General features: G+C 43.7%; 2 protein-coding genes across 2 annotated transcripts; both read left to right on the forward strand.

Moving 5' to 3' along the window:
• Positions 1–2,143: 2,143 nt before the first annotated feature.
• Positions 2,144–4,137, forward strand: LOC139475321 (uncharacterized). The gene is made up of 4 exons (XM_071258548.1): positions 2,144–2,253; positions 2,343–2,398; positions 3,395–3,457; positions 3,896–4,137. The coding sequence occupies exons 1-4, from the start codon at positions 2,144–2,146 to the stop codon at positions 4,135–4,137; spliced, it is 471 nt and encodes a 156-aa protein (XP_071114649.1).
• A 14,401-nt stretch (positions 4,138–18,538) lies between these two features.
• LOC139475322 (uncharacterized) lies at positions 18,539–20,114 on the forward strand. The gene is made up of 2 exons (XM_071258549.1): positions 18,539–18,898; positions 19,032–20,114. The coding sequence occupies exons 1-2, from the start codon at positions 18,539–18,541 to the stop codon at positions 20,112–20,114; spliced, it is 1,443 nt and encodes a 480-aa protein (XP_071114650.1).
• The last annotated feature ends 711 nt before the right edge of the window (positions 20,115–20,825 follow it).

Genomic DNA, 20,825 nt, shown 5'->3' on the forward strand with positions numbered 1-20,825 from the left:
AGTTTGTTGGCAGTGATGAAAAAATGAAAAAATTGTTTTGTGACAAATACCCACACGTCAACAGTTTTGTTTTAAAAGTGAAAATGAATAGATTGTTTGGTGTTGCTCTCTGTAAATAAATAATGCACGGTGGGATAGGACACTTGCTTAGGCTTATAAGATGACGTAGGGTGGAATGGAGTTGGCGTGTGGCGTGTGGCGTGTGGTGAGTTGTGTGTGGTGTGGTGTGGTCTGGCGTGGCGTATGGCGTGTGGTCAGTTGTGAGTGGTGTGGTGTGGTGTGGTGTGGTGTGGTGTGGTGTGGCGTGGTCAGTTGTGTGTGGTGTGGCGTGGTCAGTGGCGTGTGGCGTGGTCAGTTGTGTGTGGTGTGGCGTGGTCATTTGTGTGTGGTGTGGTGTGGCGTGGTCAGTTGTGTGTGGTGTGGCGTGTGGTCAGTTGTGTGTGGTGTGGCGTGGTCATTTGTGTGTGGTGTGGCTTGGTCAGTTGTGTTTGATGTGGCTTGACGTGTGGCTTGGTCAGTTGTGTGTGGTGTGGCGTGTGGTCAGTTGTGGTGTGGTGTGTGAATGACATGAGGTTCTGTGCCATGTCGAGAGAAGCGAAGTGTGATTCAAACAGAACACAAATATTCTGCATTGTCAAATAGAAACCCGTACATCAAGATGTGTTGGTATTTGTCTGGTTGTGCCATTTATTTGTTTGTTTGTTTTGTTTATTTTTAACGCCGAACTCAGCTATATTCCAGCCATATGACGGCGGTCTGTAAACTAGTCTGGACCAGACAATCCGGTGATTGACATCAAGGGCATCGATCAACGTTATGGTATACGATGACATGCATCAACCAAGTCAGCGAGCCTGACCACCAGATTCCGTTAGTCGCCTCTTATGGCAAACATGGGTTGCTGAAGACCTATTTTCCCCCGGATTTTCACGGGTCGTGCAATATTTTCATGTCTCCTTTTGAATGTGAGAAAAAATACATGCAAAAGCGTTTAATGGGGAGTGTAAGGGTTATTCCCAATGACCAATACCGTCTATGTCACATACAGTGCATTGCAGATATCACAGGAGCATACATACTGTAATAGATTTAGTTTTACAGACTTTAATAGTGTATAGAAATTTTAACAAGTTGGTTACACCATACAATTAAAAAGGGTTCAACCCCTGACATCAAGCATGGTCATGAATATTTTACGGGCGCTTCAATGGGCCCTTGCCCGCAAACACTTGCATTCGAGTTCAGATTCGTTAATTTAATAGTGAGTGAGGTTTTACGCCGCTTTTAGCAATATTCCAGCAATATCACGGCGGGGGACCCCACAGATGGGCTTCACACATTGTACCCATGTCGGGAATCGAACCGGGTCTTCGGCGTGACGAGCGAACGCTTTAACCACTAGGCTACCCGACCGCCCCTACGTTAATTTGATAAATGATATGTAATCGCCTAACGTGCAGAGCCTCAAACTTTAATCTCCTTAAATTTGTACGAACTTCACAGTGACGTTCGCGCAGAGCTATTTTTAGATTTAGAAGCTGCCTCTCCTCCACTCTAACCTCACACCCCTTGATGTAACTAAAAATCTGATCAAAGGGGGCAGGCGTTTAACAAAAATCCCTCTTTATAATTTAAAAGAGGTTAAGAGTAAATTGGGGGTAATTTGAGTATATGGTCAAAATGCAAAAGGCCCACATGTAGAATTTTTTTTAGTAACATACATGTCTCGTCGCACTGCAAACTAATATATAAACCATCTGTTAAATGTTGGCTGGACTATTTTTCCGAGATGTCTATAGACGAAGATTATCACTAATACTGTGTTTGTAATTTATGCATGATCCATCCAAAACATAAATCACTTAATCACTTTTTTAACAATCACTTAAATTGTAGTTCGTTTCTCCCCGTTCGACAAAGCAAGTATCACAATTAAGTATTTAGGAATGGAAAAAAGACTTTCCCAGCTCGGTTTCACGGATGTCCTGGTATACTGGCTGTACATACTATCAGATATTACTTAGCATGACGCGGTGGTTTTGTCACCAATATGTAAAATTGAAAGTCGTAAACTTTACGACAAGTTATGCTTGGACCACTTTCCGGTAATGGCCTCTCGATTGACGTGACGTCACAGACATCCATGTGTCATACCCCAAACAAGACATCGGAACGTGGAGGAACGTTCAGGATGTCGTCGTTCTTGACAAGAACAGCGACTACTGCCGCATCAACTGTAGTTCAACTAAACGGGTATAGTTGTGTTAATAATGTTCTAAATTCTCCAACGTGTCGAGATTAGGCCCAACTAAGGATCCAATATGGCCCCTTTCTGTTTCTAGTGTTCAAGCAGCTGGCCACACACCAGCCTCGACGACAGCCTGGACATCATTTAAAGGTGAGCGACACGAGCTCTTTTTGGTAACACCCGAGAGCAGTTACAGGTGTGAAATAAGGTTTTGTTTTCAAAATAATGTTACCTGTGAATAATGTGTGTACTCATACCTATTACACTAGCCTCCATGCATGCACTCAGTGCATCCTCAAAGCGCTAAACATTATTCCCCATGTCAGTGATCAGTGTGCACACGAGGGCTGGGACGAGTCCAAATTCACTACCCGAGTACCCACCCCACTATTACCCGACCCGTACCCGGGTACCCACTGTAGGTCTCAAAGGATGCAAAATGTCCGATTGGGATTTATTTTACCACCGCGCTTGCAAAACGTATTTAGATACATGTATTAAACGATCTGGTCATACATACACTGAAGTTGACTTACGTTATCTTTATTCAACCATATGAAAAGTCAGAAGGAATGGGTGCATAGTCAGAAAGAAATGCAAACATTAGTGACTTGTAGTGTAACCATGACGTTCAGCATAATTTTTGTCATTTAACTATATATATCACATGACTAACAACGGGTCCGGGTAGTCCTGTGGGTACCCGGGTCCTACTCAGTACCCACCCGACCCGGGTACCCGAGTTACCCGTCCCAGCCCTAGTGCACACGATTTTCATTCTCAGCTCCCTGTGGAGTATACAATCCAAGCTGCCTTGTCAGGCGCTAAAAAATTAACAGTCACATTGCCATCTCATCCTACCGAGTACATATTTATTTACTGCTGGGTGAAGAAAGGCATATATATATATATATATTTCGACCAAAGTCATTTGCCGTAGGAGACCCCACATGTGCTACATGTGCAGGACCGAAGCCCTAGAAACTCTCAGGTCCTGATTTTTTCGTTGTATCTGAAACGACCAAATTCTAAAAAAAACTAAAATTAAAGCATCATTAAGATGCCAGTCAGGCCATATAACTGGATCAGAGTCGTGATTTGTATGTCTTTCCGTGGCGATGGTTATGTGTGATATCTGTATTGCAGCCCTGGCCTCCACCGTTCAGGAAAACAAGTTCCTCGTCGGCGCTTCATTTGTTGCAGGAATAGGTAGGTCGTGTTTGATTTGCTTGGTTATCCTCTCTTAAGTGTATTCAATACAAGGGGTTTTATTCTATTAACAAAAATTAAAACCACCCGGAGGCCCAGTGATCTAAGGCACCATAATTGTCTTTTGCAGAGTTGCGTCCCTTAGTCGTGCCTGGATCCAATTATCCATGGGTTCGAATCCCACATTTGACCTGTTTATTTACACCGTTTCATTAACACCGAGTTCGGGTCTCACTTGAGAAATAATGTCTATGACCTGCACCATTTCGGGCTTTCCTGACATGTTAATCTGACAGTCATAACTATTTATTTTAACCCTTACTTTACCGTAATGTATGTTTTGGAATTAGTGTTTACACCAACTTAAAAGGGCAGATACACGGAGCAAAGATAAATAATTTTTAATGACAAAATAAAATGATGTTGCTCCTTTTTTAGCAACATCTGCCGGTGCCTACCTGCTGTGGAAGAGAGTGCTCCAGTCATATGCCTGGCAGACACTGAGTCATTGGTCACGTGGGTCTGATTTAGATGTGTCAAGTTCAAGGTCATCAAATGACGTCTATGAATCTGTGTCTGATTTTCACTCGTTCTCAAAATGTTCAATACTAACCGAGGAAGAAAAGACCAAAGATGTGGACGACCTCGAACCTGCTGCAGCTGCTGATTGCGTTGTGTGACATAGGGTGTGGGTGGGATAGCTTTCTTTCAGGCAGGTAGGGTGGGATTGGATATTGGGGTTGTGATAAGGAAGGTGGGGTGAGGTAGAGTTCGTTTTCGTCGGGTAGGGCGGGGCGCTGGTCCTAGTGGAGACAGGCGAGGCCTGATTCTGTGATTCTGCATAGTCTGCATGTTTCTGTGAAGTAACAACAGGCGAAGGATAGATGGATAATGTCGAATACAGTTAACTACGGTTATAACGAACACGCTTATAACGAACTGACGGATATAACGAACTGACTTTTTTGTCCCGACTATTTGCTGTAGTTATGATGTTTATATGCATATAACGAACCACGGCTACAACGAACTAAAATTAGTGGTCCCTTTGAGTTCGTTGTAACCGTAGTTTACTGTAGTTAAAATAAATATATGATTAGATGAGTTGCTGTTTGGCTAGTCATTATCCATATTTATAGGTATTTTGACATTTTTGGGAGAGAGTAAATATGCACAAAAAGGTTTACAAAACAATTTTTACGGGGCAGTGTAAGAGTTGCCCCAGCAACGAGCAATATGGGGTCACATTTGTGCTGTTATGAACTATGTTGTATACCGTACATTGTAAATATATCAAAGATTCAGGACTCAGTATTATATAGATATTTTCACATATTGGCTTAATCTTTGTATCTGTTTATCTTGAATAAAATTGATAGGTGTTCCTTATCTCTCCTATTTAATTGGCCATTTCCCATATATGTTTGTGTATTTCCCAATATAATTCTTGAAATATGAGAAATGTCAGAATTCAGTCTCATTAAATCAGATCTTTTATTTCCATACGAGCCCTGCCGTGTGAAGATATACACACACAAGAGTTCAAGCCAGGCGTGGGGGGCACGGATGGCCAGGTTGTCTAAGGCGCCGCGATTCGCTGTACAGAGTTTCGTCCCTTGGACACGCCAGAAACCTATGATTGTGGATTCGAATCCCGGTTCGCCCCGATTATGTTTCTAGGTTTGTCAGCACCATACCCGTGCTCGTGGGTTTCACCGAAGTGGTAAACGTCTGAGACCTGCATCATTTCGGGCTTTCCTCCCACATTAAGCTGACACCCCGTGATATAACTGGAATACTGTTAATAGCTGCGTTAAACCCAACTCACTCACTCACTCACTCAAGCCAGGCGAATTCCTGGCGAACCTTTTACCATCCAATCGAAATGAAGGTACCGAGGGTTCGTGAGCCAATCAGATGCCACCTTTCTAAAACGATTCTATCTTTGTTAAAGAACACACGAAACACCTCTCGATAGTACACCCTTTTTGGTGTAAATGGCGCTCAGAAACGACAGTGTGGATAAATCTTCACAATTTATAAGCGCAGCCTTCGTTATATTCCATATTAGGCAGCACCCGTGTCTGTTCTTTTACGAGATACAGAAATCAGATGCAGCTCTGAAAGATTGTTCGATTGTTAGCACAATCACTGGAGTGAGTTAGTGAGTGAGTTTTGTTTAACGCCGCTTTTAAAAAAAATGTTTTCTATAAAAAATCCAGGCCCCCCGCCCCCCACAATTTCTATATTCTTTCAATGTGTACACTTGGCTGATAATGGTACCAGCACCCGCACCAAAAGTTTACATGGGAAAACACCACTTTTAAAAGTGTGAAAATTATTATAATTGTTTTTTCATATTTCATTATTTTAATGAGTATGGCGTTTCTTCTGTCTGTGGAAACTTCAGAACGTATTGTCCTTTTACAAAGAGATAGTATCATACATTCAATCTAGTCTGTTAGTTCAGATTCGTTAATGTGACAAAGTAGCTCTGCAATACTTCAAACTTTCGATCTTGTTAAATGTGTGGGACAGGGATTTCTCCTTGGTCCTAGGAGACCGATGGCTACGACTCCTTAAGGATACATTGGTTAACGTGAAACTTGTTATTTTATGTACAGCTACGACAGCCTGTGCTTCAAACGTAAACAAACACGGAAATCTGGATTGACGGTCTGGGTGATCGGGTTCCGTGTATGGGCCACATGTCTACATTCTGGTAAACATTATGCTAATATACATACTTCTGAATTTCGGAGGCATGAGTGGTCCAGTCGCCTAAATACCTCGTAATTCGTTAGGCGTGTTAAAAACCTAGGGCCGTGGCTTCGAATCCCACTTAAGTCCATATTAGGTGTCCAAGTTTGTCTGCTATACATATACACCCGTTTTCGTGGATTTCACCAAAGTGGTAAATGTCGAAGACCTGCATCACTTCGCTGTCCTATATCAAGGTGACATGCTGTGATATAATTAAACAGAATTCGTGTTCAAAGCGGCGATAAGCCAAACTCACACTCTTAACAATTGTTAAATTATACGTCACATCGACACATCCTATTCGCATTCGTGTCCAACTCGAGTTATTCCGGGACAAGCCGAATAGCTCTTCTTCTTGCAGGTTACGGAAAGGGGCGAGTGGTGACGAATGATCCTATTCGCTGTGCAGAGTTGCGTGATTATCGCGTGAATCGCCGTGATTATATTTCTGGCTTTGCCAGCACCATACCGTGTTCGCGGGTTTCGCCAAAGCGGTAATGCTAAGACCTGCATCACTTTGAGCTTATCTCTCATGTTGAACTAACACGCCGCGATACAACTGGAATACTAGCTGTTAACTGTTTGAATTGGCAGTCTAACTGATCATGCTTGGGTTTCAACGCAGTGTTAAAACAGGTGAAACGGAGTGGAAAAGTAGGGTGATTTGTCGATTTTCCAATAGGCGTACGTCAAATTGAAATGATGTACGTACGTCTTAAATTCAACGTTGTCGTGACGTCAGTATCACAACCATGGCTCAACGTTAAGATTAACGTTGATACAACGTTGCATTTTGGTTGATTAAAGGGGAAGTGTACACACAAAAATCACTTTCTATCTTTTTCTAAACAAAACGCAATTTTAGAATTAGTTAGTATCTGTGTTTGAAAATATACACTCATTTTTTTCACAGTGAAAGTAGGAAGCTCCCAATAGTGTGAAAATGATATGCCGTTATGAGGCCTTCGTTTTTTTAGCTAAACAGGCCTGAGTTATCCCCCTTAGATTATGACGTACTTGGTGCCAATTCAACTGGGTCCCTGTCTATTCTCAACGCAAAAGATATCAAGTACCAGTTTGTGGTAAAACAACATGGCCTACGACACACTCCGGTGCAGTGGTGACTCAGCATAACACTATGCTGGCTGGCATCTGAGACGCTAGAATCACACACCTGTACCTACACCACGTGAAGCTGCTCTAACAAAGCATGATGACGTCATAATGTTTATCAATCGGCACCAATGACGTCATCAAGCTCCTCACAGCGATAGTACGTTCTCGGAGCTCTCTATACTATATATATGTTACCGAGAGCGTAACGAAGGTGTCACGCGCTGGGAAGGAGCTTGTGACGTCATATTGTAAGGGGCATAAGCCATGGTGTTTTTGTTATGGAAATAGAACACTTGGTAAATGTGAAAAATATAAATCATTTTAATGCAAAAAATATGTCAACTATTAGTGATATTTTTATATTTTTGTCTATGACACTTCTAGGTTAACACTTTTAATGTGGAAAAAGTACAAGAAAAATAGGTTTATTTTCGTGTGAACTTGCCCTTTAACGTCACAACCTTAACGCAACCAATTTTAAACGTTGATCCAACGTTTCGTGTCTGCCGGGTTCTTACTAACCCAACTTACTAATTCACACACGCTTCATCATTTTAAAAAAATACATAAAAAGTGCATTGGGAGATAAGTTGAGGATATGGTCCAGATGTAAACGGTACAACATGACAAAATAAAGTACCGTACATATCACTACAAACATGCGGTAGCTGGCATGTAGTATCAACATCATCAGTCCACGGGGTTTTGCTAAAATAAAACGGCGTAAAACCATATTCACTCACTCACCCTGTGCAGGTTTTCCCCCCCAGATGTTGCAGGTCATGAAATTGGGTCATATTGATCGTGGTTTTAATATAAGTCCGATCCACCCAGACTATTGCGCTTTGCTTAGTCATCAACCCATTATTGTTCCCATTCGTCACCACTCGCCCCTTTCCGTAACCTGCCGGAATAACACGAGTTGCTCACGAATGTATTAGTCCCTTTGTTCATTTCCGCCCGTTCAACAAAGCTTAGCGAATGTCGTACAAATCAGTCTTCAGTTACTCCTTGGAGATCCATGTTAGAATATGTCTTCAGCAGCCCATGCTTGTCGTAAGATGCGACTATGTTTGTCTGTAAGAGGCCATTATGCTTGTAACAGGATCGGGTGGTCCTGTTTGATGAACGTCTTTGTGCCCCAATTTCGTGTATCAATGTTCACTGGATTGTCTGGTCCAGACTCGATTATTTACAGGCCGCCGTCATTTAGCTGGAGTATTGCTGAGAGCGGCGTCAAACATCAAACAAACAATCTTCTGTTACAGAATAACTTTATGATAGTAGTAACGCTAAAGTGGCTTTGTGAAACGTTACCAGCTGGATTTCGTGTGAGTGAGTTGGGTTTAACGCCGCTTTTAACAGTATTACAGTTATATCGCGGCATGTCAGCTTAATGTGGGAGGAAAGCCTGAAGTGATGCAGGTTTCAGACGTTAACTACTTCGGTGAAACCCACGAGCATGGGTATGGTGCAGACAAACCTAGAAACATAATCGGGGCGAACCGGGATTCGAATCCACAATCATAGGTTTCTGGCGTGTCCAAGGGCCGCAACTCTGCAGAGCGAATCGCGGCGGCTGGATTTCGAGGACATCCTGGTATACTAGCTGTATATACTGGAAGATATTACTCTCAATCTGTGATTTAGAAGCGGATAATCAGCATGACGTCATTGTTATGTTACATGCACCAAGACGTCGCGAAGTCAAACGCCCCACTTTCAGGTAATGAGCCCTGACGACATGGCGGCCTTCTCCGGGTGATGTGACGTCACAGACATCCAGGTGAAGTCGTACCCTAACAAGACATCGCAACGTTGGAGAACGTTCAGGATGTCGTCGTTCATGACTTCAGCAAGTACTGCCGCGACAACGCTAGTTCAACTTAACGGGTATGGTCCTGTTATTACAAATGAATTCCATGTGATTATTTCTTAGTTATCCTGTTATTACAAATGAATTCCATGTGATTATTTCTTAGTTATCCTGTTATTACAAATTAATTCCATGTGATTATTTCTTAGTTATCCTGTTATTACAAATTAATTCCGTGTGATTATTTTTTAGTTATCCTGTTATTACAAATTAATTCCTTGTGATTATTTCTTAGTTATCCTCCGACCAGTGAAGATTCCGGGGAGGATAGGTCTTCAGCAACCCATGTTTGCCGTAAAAGGCGGCTATGCTTGTCGTAAAAGGCGACTAACGGGATCGGGTGGTTAGGCTCGCTGACTTGGTTGATGCATGTCATCGATTGCGTGGATCGATGCTCATGACATTAATCACTGGATTGTCTGGTCCAGACTCGATTATTTACATACCGTCGTCATATAGCTGGAATATTGCTGAGTGTGGCGTAAATCAACAAACTAACCAAACGACTTAGTTATCCTCCAAATTTTAAGGATTGACTTGCAGTCATATGGTACAATATGTCCCAATTACTGGTTCTAGTGCTCAATCAACTGGCCACACACCAGCCTCGACGGCAGCCTGGACATCGTTAAAAGGTGAGCGACACCCTCCAGGTGTTGTTTGATAACACACGAGCGCAATCACAGGCTGCCTGTACATTCTATGTGAAATACTTTGTTTAAATTCGTTGTATCTTGAAAGACTATATAAGTGTTTCCTTATTCTCAAGAATGTGTCGTCTTTTTAGCATCAGTCAGGTCATGTATAGCTGGAGAAATCGGTGTCGTAGTGTGTGTGTCTCTCAATAGGCCCGTGAAGATCCGGGTTGAGAATAGGCAACTCATGCTTGTCGTAAGAGGCGACTAACGGGATCCGGTGGTCAGGCTCGCTGACTTGGTTGATGCATGTCACTGTATCTCAGTTCCGTGGGACCCGTGAAGATCCGGGGTAGAATAGGTCTTCAGCTACCCTTGCTTGCCGTAAAAGGCAACTATGCTTGCCGAAAAAGGCGACTAACGGGATCCGGTGGTCAGGCTCGCTGACTTGGTTGATGCATGTCATTGTATCCCAAAACAAACTCTCCATGGCGATGGTTATATATATGTGATATCTGTATTGCAGCACTGGCCTCCACCGTTCGGGAAAACAAGTTCCTCTTCTGTGCTACATTTGTTGCCGGAATGGGTAGGTCTTGTAGAAATGGTTTAGATTCATGTTTTTATCTTTCAACCTTTGTAATTAAATAGGGACTAGGCTTCTGCAATAGGCGCTCCTAGCAAGTTTTAATCTATTCAAGTCAATTAATCCACTCGTCTGATAAAAAAATTCAGTGATGTATATGAATCTTGCATTCCCGAATTCGACGTAATAAGCGTCCCCGCGCCCACGGCGATATTTGCTGATATATTGGCTAGTGAACAAGCCCAATTTGCATCCCTTCCGATTGATCAATGTACACAAGACTTATTTATTCGGTATAATACGCACACGTGTGTTATATGCACCCTTATTTATGGGCAATTAAAATCTGGAAAAATATATCTTTTGTACATAAACATTTCAGGCTGTCAGCATAAACGAAGAAATTTATCTTTCAACTATGTTTTTTTTTCCCACCAAAATAATATTCTAATAAGAGCCCCCCATTTCTAATTTTGAGAGCACCCCGGGCGCTTATTACGTCGAATACGGTAATCTGAATTTCACAGAAACAGTGTCTCACACAGAGCACTCCTATCGTCTAACGAGGCACGGGTGTCCTAGTGGTCTACGGCACCGCAATTCGCTTTTGCAGAGTTGCGGCCCTTAATCGCACCAGGATACGACAAATTTGGGTTCGAAATTAGATAGATGCATGGGGTACAGGCAATAATTGACAGCATAACTGTCCCGTTCAACTTTCCAAATGTGGAAAGATAAATGTTTCTTGTATATTTTCAGCAACATCTGCCGGTGCCCACCTGCTGTGGAAGAGAGTGCTCCAGCCATATGTCATTCCTGCCTGGAGTAACAGGTCTCGTGGATCTGATGGGTCAATGGCAAGGTCATCTAGTGACCTCTATGAATCTGTGTCTGATGTCCCCTTGGACTCAAAATTTTTGACACTTGCCGAGGAAGAAAAGAAGACCAAAGATGTAAACGACCACGTACCTGCTGCAGCTGCTGCTGTTGAGGATGATGACGATTTTGAATATGATGTGTATTTTGAGGCATGCGAAAAATATGTCTTGGATGAGTGATAGAAATCGATAGGACTATATGTATCTGTAATCATCGTATCTTTGATTGAATCTTCGTTATTAGCTATATATTTACATATTATTTACTAATATATTTCTTCATTTTGAATGGGTTTTAGGGATGTGACGACTTCGGGCTGTAGCGGTTTAATTCTCATTATCGTCAGATCTTCTACACCCATTCGATACCTCTCCATCATGTTCTGACAAACCGACCCCAGGAACGAGCGCCCGATCAAAAGGATGCACGACGTGTTTGCCAATCAGGCGTCCGCTCTCTACAACGATTCAGCCTCACTTCATCTTCAGAGTTCCTGTATGGCAAACTTGCTGACGATCAGGTCCGGATTCGGAACTTTCAGTTGTGTATATGTCATGACGCTCAGGAACGCAATGGTCTGAAGTGTGGCGTTTATTATACTCCATTCCGAACTGGCCGTTTACGAGAAATAGAATTCAGATATGTTGCCGAGAATGGTTCGCTTGTTCCTATGTTCCTACCGAAAATTAGCAGCCTCCATGCTGATTGGCTTATTAAAAGCTTTACCTGACGTCACCTCTCATGTAGTGTTTGGTGGATATTGACACAATCTCATTTAAATCTCATCTTAGTTCTCGCTTCCGCTAAACAAAGATGTCAGGACAAATTACGGGTCACGTCAGGACGACCTTTCGCGAACTTTGACCAGCCAATGAAATGACTAAGAAGAAGTCGGAAATAGCTCAATCAGAAAGCTGCTTTCTCGAGCTTAAGGGCTCTAGTTTCGAACTGGCGACTTCCATTTCAGACTACGCATGAACACTATTTTGATAAAACTTTGATAATTGAACAAAAGAACGTTCTGGAATGTCTAATACATGGTTGAGATTGTATGGCAGTACTTCACGCGTGCTGTGTCTCTTCCGTTCAAATGTTTATCCCATTGAAGCAGAGATAGACGATGAATTTGACGGAATCAGTCGCACAGCCCGTAACTGTCATTCGGAATACCCCATGTTAACTTTTTCAAGGCTGCCTGATTTGTAAACACATTCCGATTGTCACTTTCCTGATCTGGTAAGCGACGCTCTAATTGGTCTGATAAAGGTCGTTGATTTTGGGTCGGGGGAGTTTGATTTGTGAGGTGGGGTCAGGCAGAATGGGTTGCGGGAGTCCAGAGATGCCAAGTGTGATTCAGACAGCATACTGTGTAACTTTCAGGAAGTTATGAGCGGGGCGGATGTATGTATAATGGCTATATTGTTATGAAAATATTAAATATAAAATTATGGAATGGCAAATGTCGATGATGTAATATTGTAGGTTGTGTACTAGCCATAATTGTTTGTAATTTGAAGTGGGATAAAACCATACATGATTTGTTTTACAAAGAAAGTACAGTAAACTACGGTTATAACGAACACGCTTATAACGAACTGACGGATATGACGAACTTACTTTTTTGTCCCGACTTTTTGCTGTAGTTATGCTGTATATATGCATATAACGAACCACGGCTACAACGAACTAAAATTAGTGGTCCCTTTGAGTCCGTTATAACCGTAGTTTACTGTAATACGAAGTTGTGTGATGGATGTTCTCGATAACGTTTCGACACAGGACCATGTATTTATGTCTCCTTGCGATATCATGGACTGTATTGTAAACAATACCTTTACATTGTAACTATATTGTACCATTGCTAATGAACATCATTTCACGTTGATTGTATTGCTAAATTATGCATAAATATTCCAACATGGTAGTTTGTAGATACAGTAAACTACGTTCATAATGAACACGCTTATAACGAACTGGCGGATATATCAAGCTGGTTTTTTTTGTCCCAGCCATTTGCTGTAGATGTGTTGTATATATGCGTATAACGAATTACGGGTATAACGAACTGAATTTGTGGTCCCTTTGAGTTCGTTATAACCTTAGTTTACTGTAGATTATTATGGTTGGTTGGTTTGTTGTTTAACGCCGCACTCAGCAATATTCCAGCTAAATGACGACGGTATGTAAATAATCGAGTCTGGACCAGACAATCCAGTGATTAATATCATGAGCATCGATCCACGCAATGGGAACGATGACATGCATCAACCAAGTCAGCGAGCCTGACCACCCGATCCCGTTAGTCTCCTTTTACGACAAGCATAAGCACCTTTTACGGCAAGCATGGGTTGCTGAAGACCTATTCTACCCCGGAATCTTCACGGGTCGTAGATTATTATGAATACAAATTATAATATTTTTCATTTTCTTGTATTAATTTGTTCATTTCAATTGTGTATCTGTATATATTAATGTGTGAAGCTTATTTCCGGTGTCCCCCGCCGTGATATTGCTGTATTATTGGCGGCGTAAAACCATACTAACTCACAGTGAATATACTACAGTGTAGCGTGCATGACCAGTATGTTCGTGAGCATTTTACGGGCGCTTGAATGAATGCGCAACGGTATGAGTCACTGAACTGTGTCATTTGCATATTACATATAATTTCACCCGAAATATTTATCTGTCAGTGAGTGAGTTGGGTTTAACGCCGCTTTTAACAGTATTCCAGTTATATCACGGCGTGTCAGCTTAATGTGGGAGGAAAGCCTGAAGTGATGCAGGTCTAAGACCTTAACCACTTCGGTGAAACCCACGAACACGGGTATGGTGCTGACAAACATAGAAACATAATCGGGGCGAACCGGGATTCGAACCCACAATCATAGGTTTCTGGCGTGCCTAAGGGACCCAACTCTGCACAGCGAATCGCGGCGCCGTAGACCACTGGGCCACCCGTGCCCCCTATTTATCTGTGAACTAAAGGTTCCTCTTATGTGATATCGTTCCTATTTTGGAAATCGAATTACATTGCGCGTACTACATAAAACGTTGCGAAAAATATATCCGGAAGTCAGAACATCAACCTTTCGCTCGTTTTGTGGTATCACTTCAAACGTAAATACTCTATTGGCTGATTCTGAAAATAGGATTTGTGACTGGTTGAAAATTGTTCTTAGGTTATATTAGATCACGTGTTACACTAGGCCTTTCAGTATCACTCGATAGCGACATTCAATACAACTCAATTACAACAATTAAAGAAGAACTTTGGTATTTAGTTTGTTTGTTTATTGCGGGATCGGGTGGCCAGGCTCGCTGACTTGGTAGATGCATGTCATCGTATCTCAGTTGCGTTGATCGATGCTCATGATATCAATCACTGGATTGTCTGGTTCAGATTCTCTTATTTACAGCCCGCCGTCATATAGCTGGAATATTGCTGAGTGCGACATTAAGCAACAAACGAACAAACAAACAAACACTACACACGTTAATAACTCTCTCGAATCACAGACCGCCTCCGTGGTCTAGTGGTAGAGCGTCCGTCCGGAGAGCGGAAGGTTCGGGTTTCGATCTCCGGCCACGTCATACCAAAAGACGTTAAAAGATGATACTTGTTGTTACCCTGTCTGGCGCTTGGCATTAAGGGGCTACAACAAGGACTGGTCAGCTCGGAGTCAGTATACTGTGTCTGAGTGGGGTATTCATGTTAAACTGCGGCATGGTATCTCAGTGAGCTAGCACTGTAAATCGGCATCAGTCCGGACTAGTACAAGCAGCCACACACACACGTGCATGCACGTCGCTATATAAGTGCAATAATTTGGACGCGACGTTAAACCCATTTTCACCTCACCTCAGAATCACATGTTTAAATTTGTTTGTTAAAATAACTGTTATAAGTCATGCTCTAGAGGTTAAAAAACAATGATGTTTATTTGTCACTTCGCAGTGATGTTACCTATAAATAGATCTACAAATTAAAGCAACACCTTCTGAGGTCTTAATGTTGGTGTTAACTCCTGAATTCTTTCTTTGTCAACATTCCGAGGCTTCGGCATTTGTTTTATGCGTTTTCTTGGACACGTTATTTTCGATAAAAATCCCAGCTTATATTTTTGTAAATGTTAAGTCTGTAGAACAGTGGGCACGGGTGGCCCAGTCGTCTAAGGCGCCGCGATTCGCTGTGCAGGGTTGCGTCCCTTGGTCACGCCAGAAACCTATGATTGTGGGTTCGAATCCCGGTTCGCCCCGATTATGTTTCTAGGTTTGTTAGCACCATACACGTGCTCGTTGGTTTCACCGAAGTGGTAAACGTCTGAGACCTGGAGCACTTCGGGCTTTTCTCCCACATTAAGCTGACACACCGCGATATAACTGGAATACTGTTAAAAGCGGCGTTAAACCCAACTCACTCACACACTGTAGAACATTTATTTATTTATTTTTTACAATAAACATTGCAGATTTGTCAATAGTCGAAAACATTCAGTTGTTGTGAATATCTTTTAAGAAAAGAAACCTAATATGGCTATTTCGCAATACAACACATTGTCTTTTTCATCAAAACATTGAACCGCATCTGAAATACGGAAGATATATTGATAATCAGTGGCCATATTGGATTATGCAAATTAGACATATTTCCCAAACTGGGATTGCTTGGGACTTAGTATGTAGTTTAGGGACCTTGTAGAAATGCATTGAGGTGAAATAAATTCTGTTGCGATTTGTTCCAAATGTCCTTATGTGAAATTTACATTAAAATTTACTACAAAATGTACTCCGTTTTGCTACGCTACACAAGTGAAACCTTAATTTGTTTAAGAATGAACTTTCACTTTGTGTTAGTTCATTGGAGTATGAATCTTCAGGGAGTGAGGTTTGTTTCTAGGTTTGTCAGCACCATACCCGTGCTCGTGGGTTTCACCGAAGTGGTAAACGTCTGACACCTGCATCACTTCATGCTTTCCTCCCACATTAAGCTGACACGCCGTGATATAACTGGAATACTGTTAAAAGCGGCGTTAAACCCAACTCACTCACTCACTCAGGGAGTGAGGGCCAAGCTGTATCTACATACAATGTTTGGCCCTCACACTCACACAAAGTCAAAGTCAACTCTTACAGTTCTTATATCCCTATTTTATACGTCGAGGGATGTATAGCGCTGTGTGGCTTAATGCTTGCACTGGCAGACGTATAACAACCAGCTGTATCGCGGAATAAAATAGATAAAAAAAGAGAGGTGACGTGAGAGTATGTATGCTCAACTTGCTTTACAAGAGCATCTGTTGTAGTCTGTTCACAAGAAAAGTATTCAAATGATATCATAATTTCTTTGATAGGCATTTAGAAGTTGGAGTACTAAGTAAGGATAAGAATTTATGGATGAACAACTTTATTACAATTAAGAGCGACGTTTCGGTGTAGGTTCTAACTGTAGGTTCACTTGCTTGATAACGGTGTTAGAACCTACACCGAAACGTCGCTCTTAATTGTAATAAAGTTGTTCATCCATAAATTCTTATCCTTACTTGATATCATAATTGGTGAGAAAGGTCAGTAAGTGATGAGGTGAGGTGAGGTGAAATTGGGTTTAACGTCGCGTCCATGATTATTGCACTTATATAGCGACGTGCATGTACGTGTGTGTGTGGCTGCTTGTACTAGTTCGGACTGATGCCGATTTGTAGTGCTAGCTCACTGAGATACCATGCCGCAGTTTAACATGAATACCCCACTCAGACACAGTATACTGACTCCGAGCCGACCAGTCCTTGTTTTAGCCCCTTAATGCCAAGCGCCAGACATGGTAACAAGTCCCATCTTTTAACGTCTTTTGGTAAGACGCGGTCGGGGATCGAACCCCGGACCTTCCGCTCTCCGGGCGGACGCTCTACCACTAGACCACAGAGGCGGTCAGGTCAGTAAGTAAGGAATGGGTGCACAGTCAAAACGAAATGCGAACATTTAGTTTGTTTGTTTGTTGTGTGACGCCGCACTCAGCAATATTCCAGGTATATGACGGCGGTCTGTAAAAAAATCGAGTCTGGACCAGACAATCCAGTGATTGACATCATGAGCATCGTAGTGACTTGTACTGTAACCATATAGTTCGAGATCATTTTTGTCATTAAACAATATATCACATGACTAACCACGGGTCCGGGTACCCACTGGACCCGAGTACCTAAGTTACCCGTCCCAGCCCTAACTTCTACTACTACTTCTATTACCGCTACCGCTGCTGCTGCTACTACTACTGCTGCTACTACTGCTACAACTGCCTGGTCCAGACTTGATTGTTTATAGACCGCCGTCGTAAGCTGGACTATTGCGGCGTTAAATATACGTACATACGTACATATACGCCCTGAGTTGCATCCGTTATCCGTGCAAGGATAAGTTCACGTGCTTTTCGAAATCCAAATTTGGTTTGTCAGCACCATGGACGTGACGGTGTCAGTTTCAACCCTGATGGGGGTTTAAATGTGGGCCAAATTCCTTTCCAAAGATAAAAGTGTCTCTGCCATGTAGTTTCACCACAGATGTATAACATCCACACAATCGGCCCTTCAGAGTCAGACGGAACGCCAAAATACACCAACGTAATCAGAAATATTAATGAACAGACACTTTCGGAAACGTCGTTAAAGGGATTTTGACCCCGAAATCAAGGCTAGTCTTCGTCAATACAAAATCAGATTTGCAAAAAGTGAAGTGTTGAACCTTGTGTATTGATCTAGGAGTCGGTAATACTGTCCAAACTGAGGCCCCTTCAAGTCCCTTCTGTGGCCCCTGTTTTCCAACTTGAACCAATAACATATGAAAACAGTTGTGAGGCGTGTAGCCGCATCCTATAACACAATCATCGCAGAAAGGGATTGATCACAGTCAGTTGCCGGAAACTAGCATCCGAGACGAGATGGGTTCCCTGGTTTCTGAGAATCTTGGGCTTCTCACGTTTTAGTGGATTATTTGTTGATCGACTAGAACCGTTTATTGAAGGATGCTAAACGAAAGCTAAGGCGTTTTGGAATAGATAGTGGGAAACAGAGCGGCTGATTGTGTATGACTATCGACGATTGATTGATTCGAAGATGTGATCAAATGTGAAATATTCAGTGGCGTTGTGGAATGCTTGTTTGTAATGTGGATGAGTCTCTGTATGGGTTGTAATGTTGATATTCCATCATTGATATTCCATCATCGATATTATGTTACAACACTCACCCAGCCATCGACCCAACCCGGTTTCCCCTCATCCCCTCATCCCAGCATCCCTGTATTCCCCTCTCCCGCATCCCACATCTCCGCAGGGCAGCACTTTCGGCATCCCGGCATTCCCGCATCCCACATCTCCGCAGGGCAACACTTTTGGCATCCCATCACCCAGGTATTCCCCTCTCCCGCATCCCACATCTCCGCAGGGCAACACATTTGGCATCCCGGCATTCCCGCATCCCACATCTCCGCAGGGCAACACTTTTGGCATCCCATCACCCAGGTATTCCCCTCTCCCGCATCCCGCATCCCACATCTCCGCAGCGCAGCACTTCCCGCATCCCATCACCAAGGTATTCCCCTCTCCCGCATCCCACATCTCCGTAGGGCAACACTTTCGGCATCCCATCACCCAGGTATTCCCCTCTCCCGCATCCCACATCCCACATCTCCGTAGGGCAACACTTTCGGCATCCCATCACCCAGGTATTCCCCTCTCCCGCATCCCGCATCCCACATCTCCGTAGGGCAACACTTTCGGCATCCCATCACCCAGGTATTCCTCCTCTCCCGCATCCTGCATCCCACATCTCCGCAGCGCAGCACTTTCCGCATCCCATCACCAAGGTATTCCCCTCTCCCGCATCCTGCATCCCACATCTCCGCAGCGCAGCACTTTCCGCATCCCATCACCAAGGTATTCCCCTCTCCCGCATCCCACATCTCCGTAGGGCAACACTTTCGGCATCCCATCACCCAGGTATTCCCCTCTCCCGCATCCCGCATCCCACATCTCCGCAGCGCAGCACTTTCCGCATCCCATCACCCAGGTATTCCCCTCTCCCGCATCCCGCATCCCACATCTCCGTAGGGCAACACTTTCGGCATCCCATCACCCAGGTATTCCCCTCTCCCGCATCCCGCATCCCACATCTCCGTAGGGCAACACTTTCGGCATCCCATCACCCAGGTATTCCCCTCTCCCGCATCCCGCATCCCACATCTCCGCAGCGCAGCACTTTCCGCATCCCATCACCCAGGTATTCCCCTCTCCCGCATCCTGCATCCCACATCTCCGCAGCGCAGCACTTTCGGCATCCCATCACCAAGGTATTCCCCTCTCCCGCATCCCACATCTCCGTAGGGCAACACTTTCGGCATCCCATCACCCAGGTATTCCCCTCTCCCGCATCCCGCATCCCACATCTCCGTAGGGCAACACTTTCGGCATCCCATCACCCAGGTATTCCCCTCTCCCGCATCCTGCATCCCACATCTCCGCAGCGCAGCACTTTCGGCATCCCATCACCCAGGTATTCCCCTCTCCCGCATCCCGCATCCCACATCTCCGCAGCGCAGCACTTTCGGCATCCCATCACCCAGGTATTCCCCTCTCCCGCATCCCGCATCCCACATCTCCGCAGCGCAGCACTTTCCGCATCCCATCACCCAGGTATTCCCCTCTCCCGCATCCCGCATCCCACATCTCCGCAGCGCAGCGCAGCACTTTCCGCATCCCATCACCCAGGTATTCCCCTCTCCCGCATCCCGCATCCCACATCTCCGTAGGGCAACACTTTCGGCATCCCATCACCCAGGTATTCCCCTCTCCCGCATCCCGCATCCCACATCTCCGCAGCGCAGCACTTTCCGCATCCCAGCATCCCTCCATCCCACATTCCCAGCCTCCTCGTATCACGCATCTCCACGTCCAGCACACCCGACATCTCTATATAACGGCATCCCCGCATTAGAGTTTCTCGAGTGACGAGGTCATACAAATGTTATTAAAAGCAAATCCAAAAATGCACTTTTCACAATGCACAATTTTGGAGATATCGGTATTAAAAAACAATTTGGACTTCCCTACTCGGGTAGGGACTAAAATAAGTAAACTACGTTTATAACGAACACGCTTATAACGAACTGACGGATATAACGTACTTTTTTATGGTCCCGAGCATTTGCTGTATATATCCTGTATATATGTTTAATATAATGAACTGCGGTTATAACGAACTAAACTTAGTGGACCCTTTGAGTTCGTTATAACCGTAGTTTACTGTAACATAATTACATACCATATGTAGATGTTGCTATCTGATGACCGACCAATCAGCTGTCCACGGACAGATGGGGACATGTCTACAAGGGCTATTATGCAGCCTTCCACATTCGATACGCTTTGTGTATGGAACGATATCGATGTATGGAGCTGGGGGGAATCAGTGTGCACACTGACAATCGGTAGCGGGCGCCAGTGAAAAACGTTATTACAGA

This window comes from Haliotis cracherodii, unplaced genomic scaffold (assembly GCF_022045235.1).
Source record: "Haliotis cracherodii isolate W230 unplaced genomic scaffold, xgHalCrac1.p SCAF_3, whole genome shotgun sequence".
NCBI lineage: Eukaryota > Metazoa > Mollusca > Gastropoda > Lepetellida > Haliotidae > Haliotis > Haliotis cracherodii.

Coding starts and splice junctions, on each gene's coding strand:
- LOC139475321 (XM_071258548.1), top strand. CDS start 2,144: ATGTGTCATACCCCAAACAAGACATCGGAACGTGGAGGAACGTTCAGG. Junction 2,254..2,342: donor ACTGTAGTTCAACTAAACGG/GTATAGTTGTGT, acceptor TTCTGTTTCTAG/TGTTCAAGCAGCTGGCCACA. Junction 3,458..3,895: donor TTCATTTGTTGCAGGAATAG/GTAGGTCGTGTT, acceptor CTCCTTTTTTAG/CAACATCTGCCGGTGCCTAC.
- LOC139475322 (XM_071258549.1), top strand. CDS start 18,539: ATGTTACAACACTCACCCAGCCATCGACCCAACCCGGTTTCCCCTCAT. Junction 18,899..19,031: donor TCCCGCATCCCATCACCAAG/GTATTCCCCTCT, acceptor CCCATCACCCAG/GTATTCCCCTCTCCCGCATC.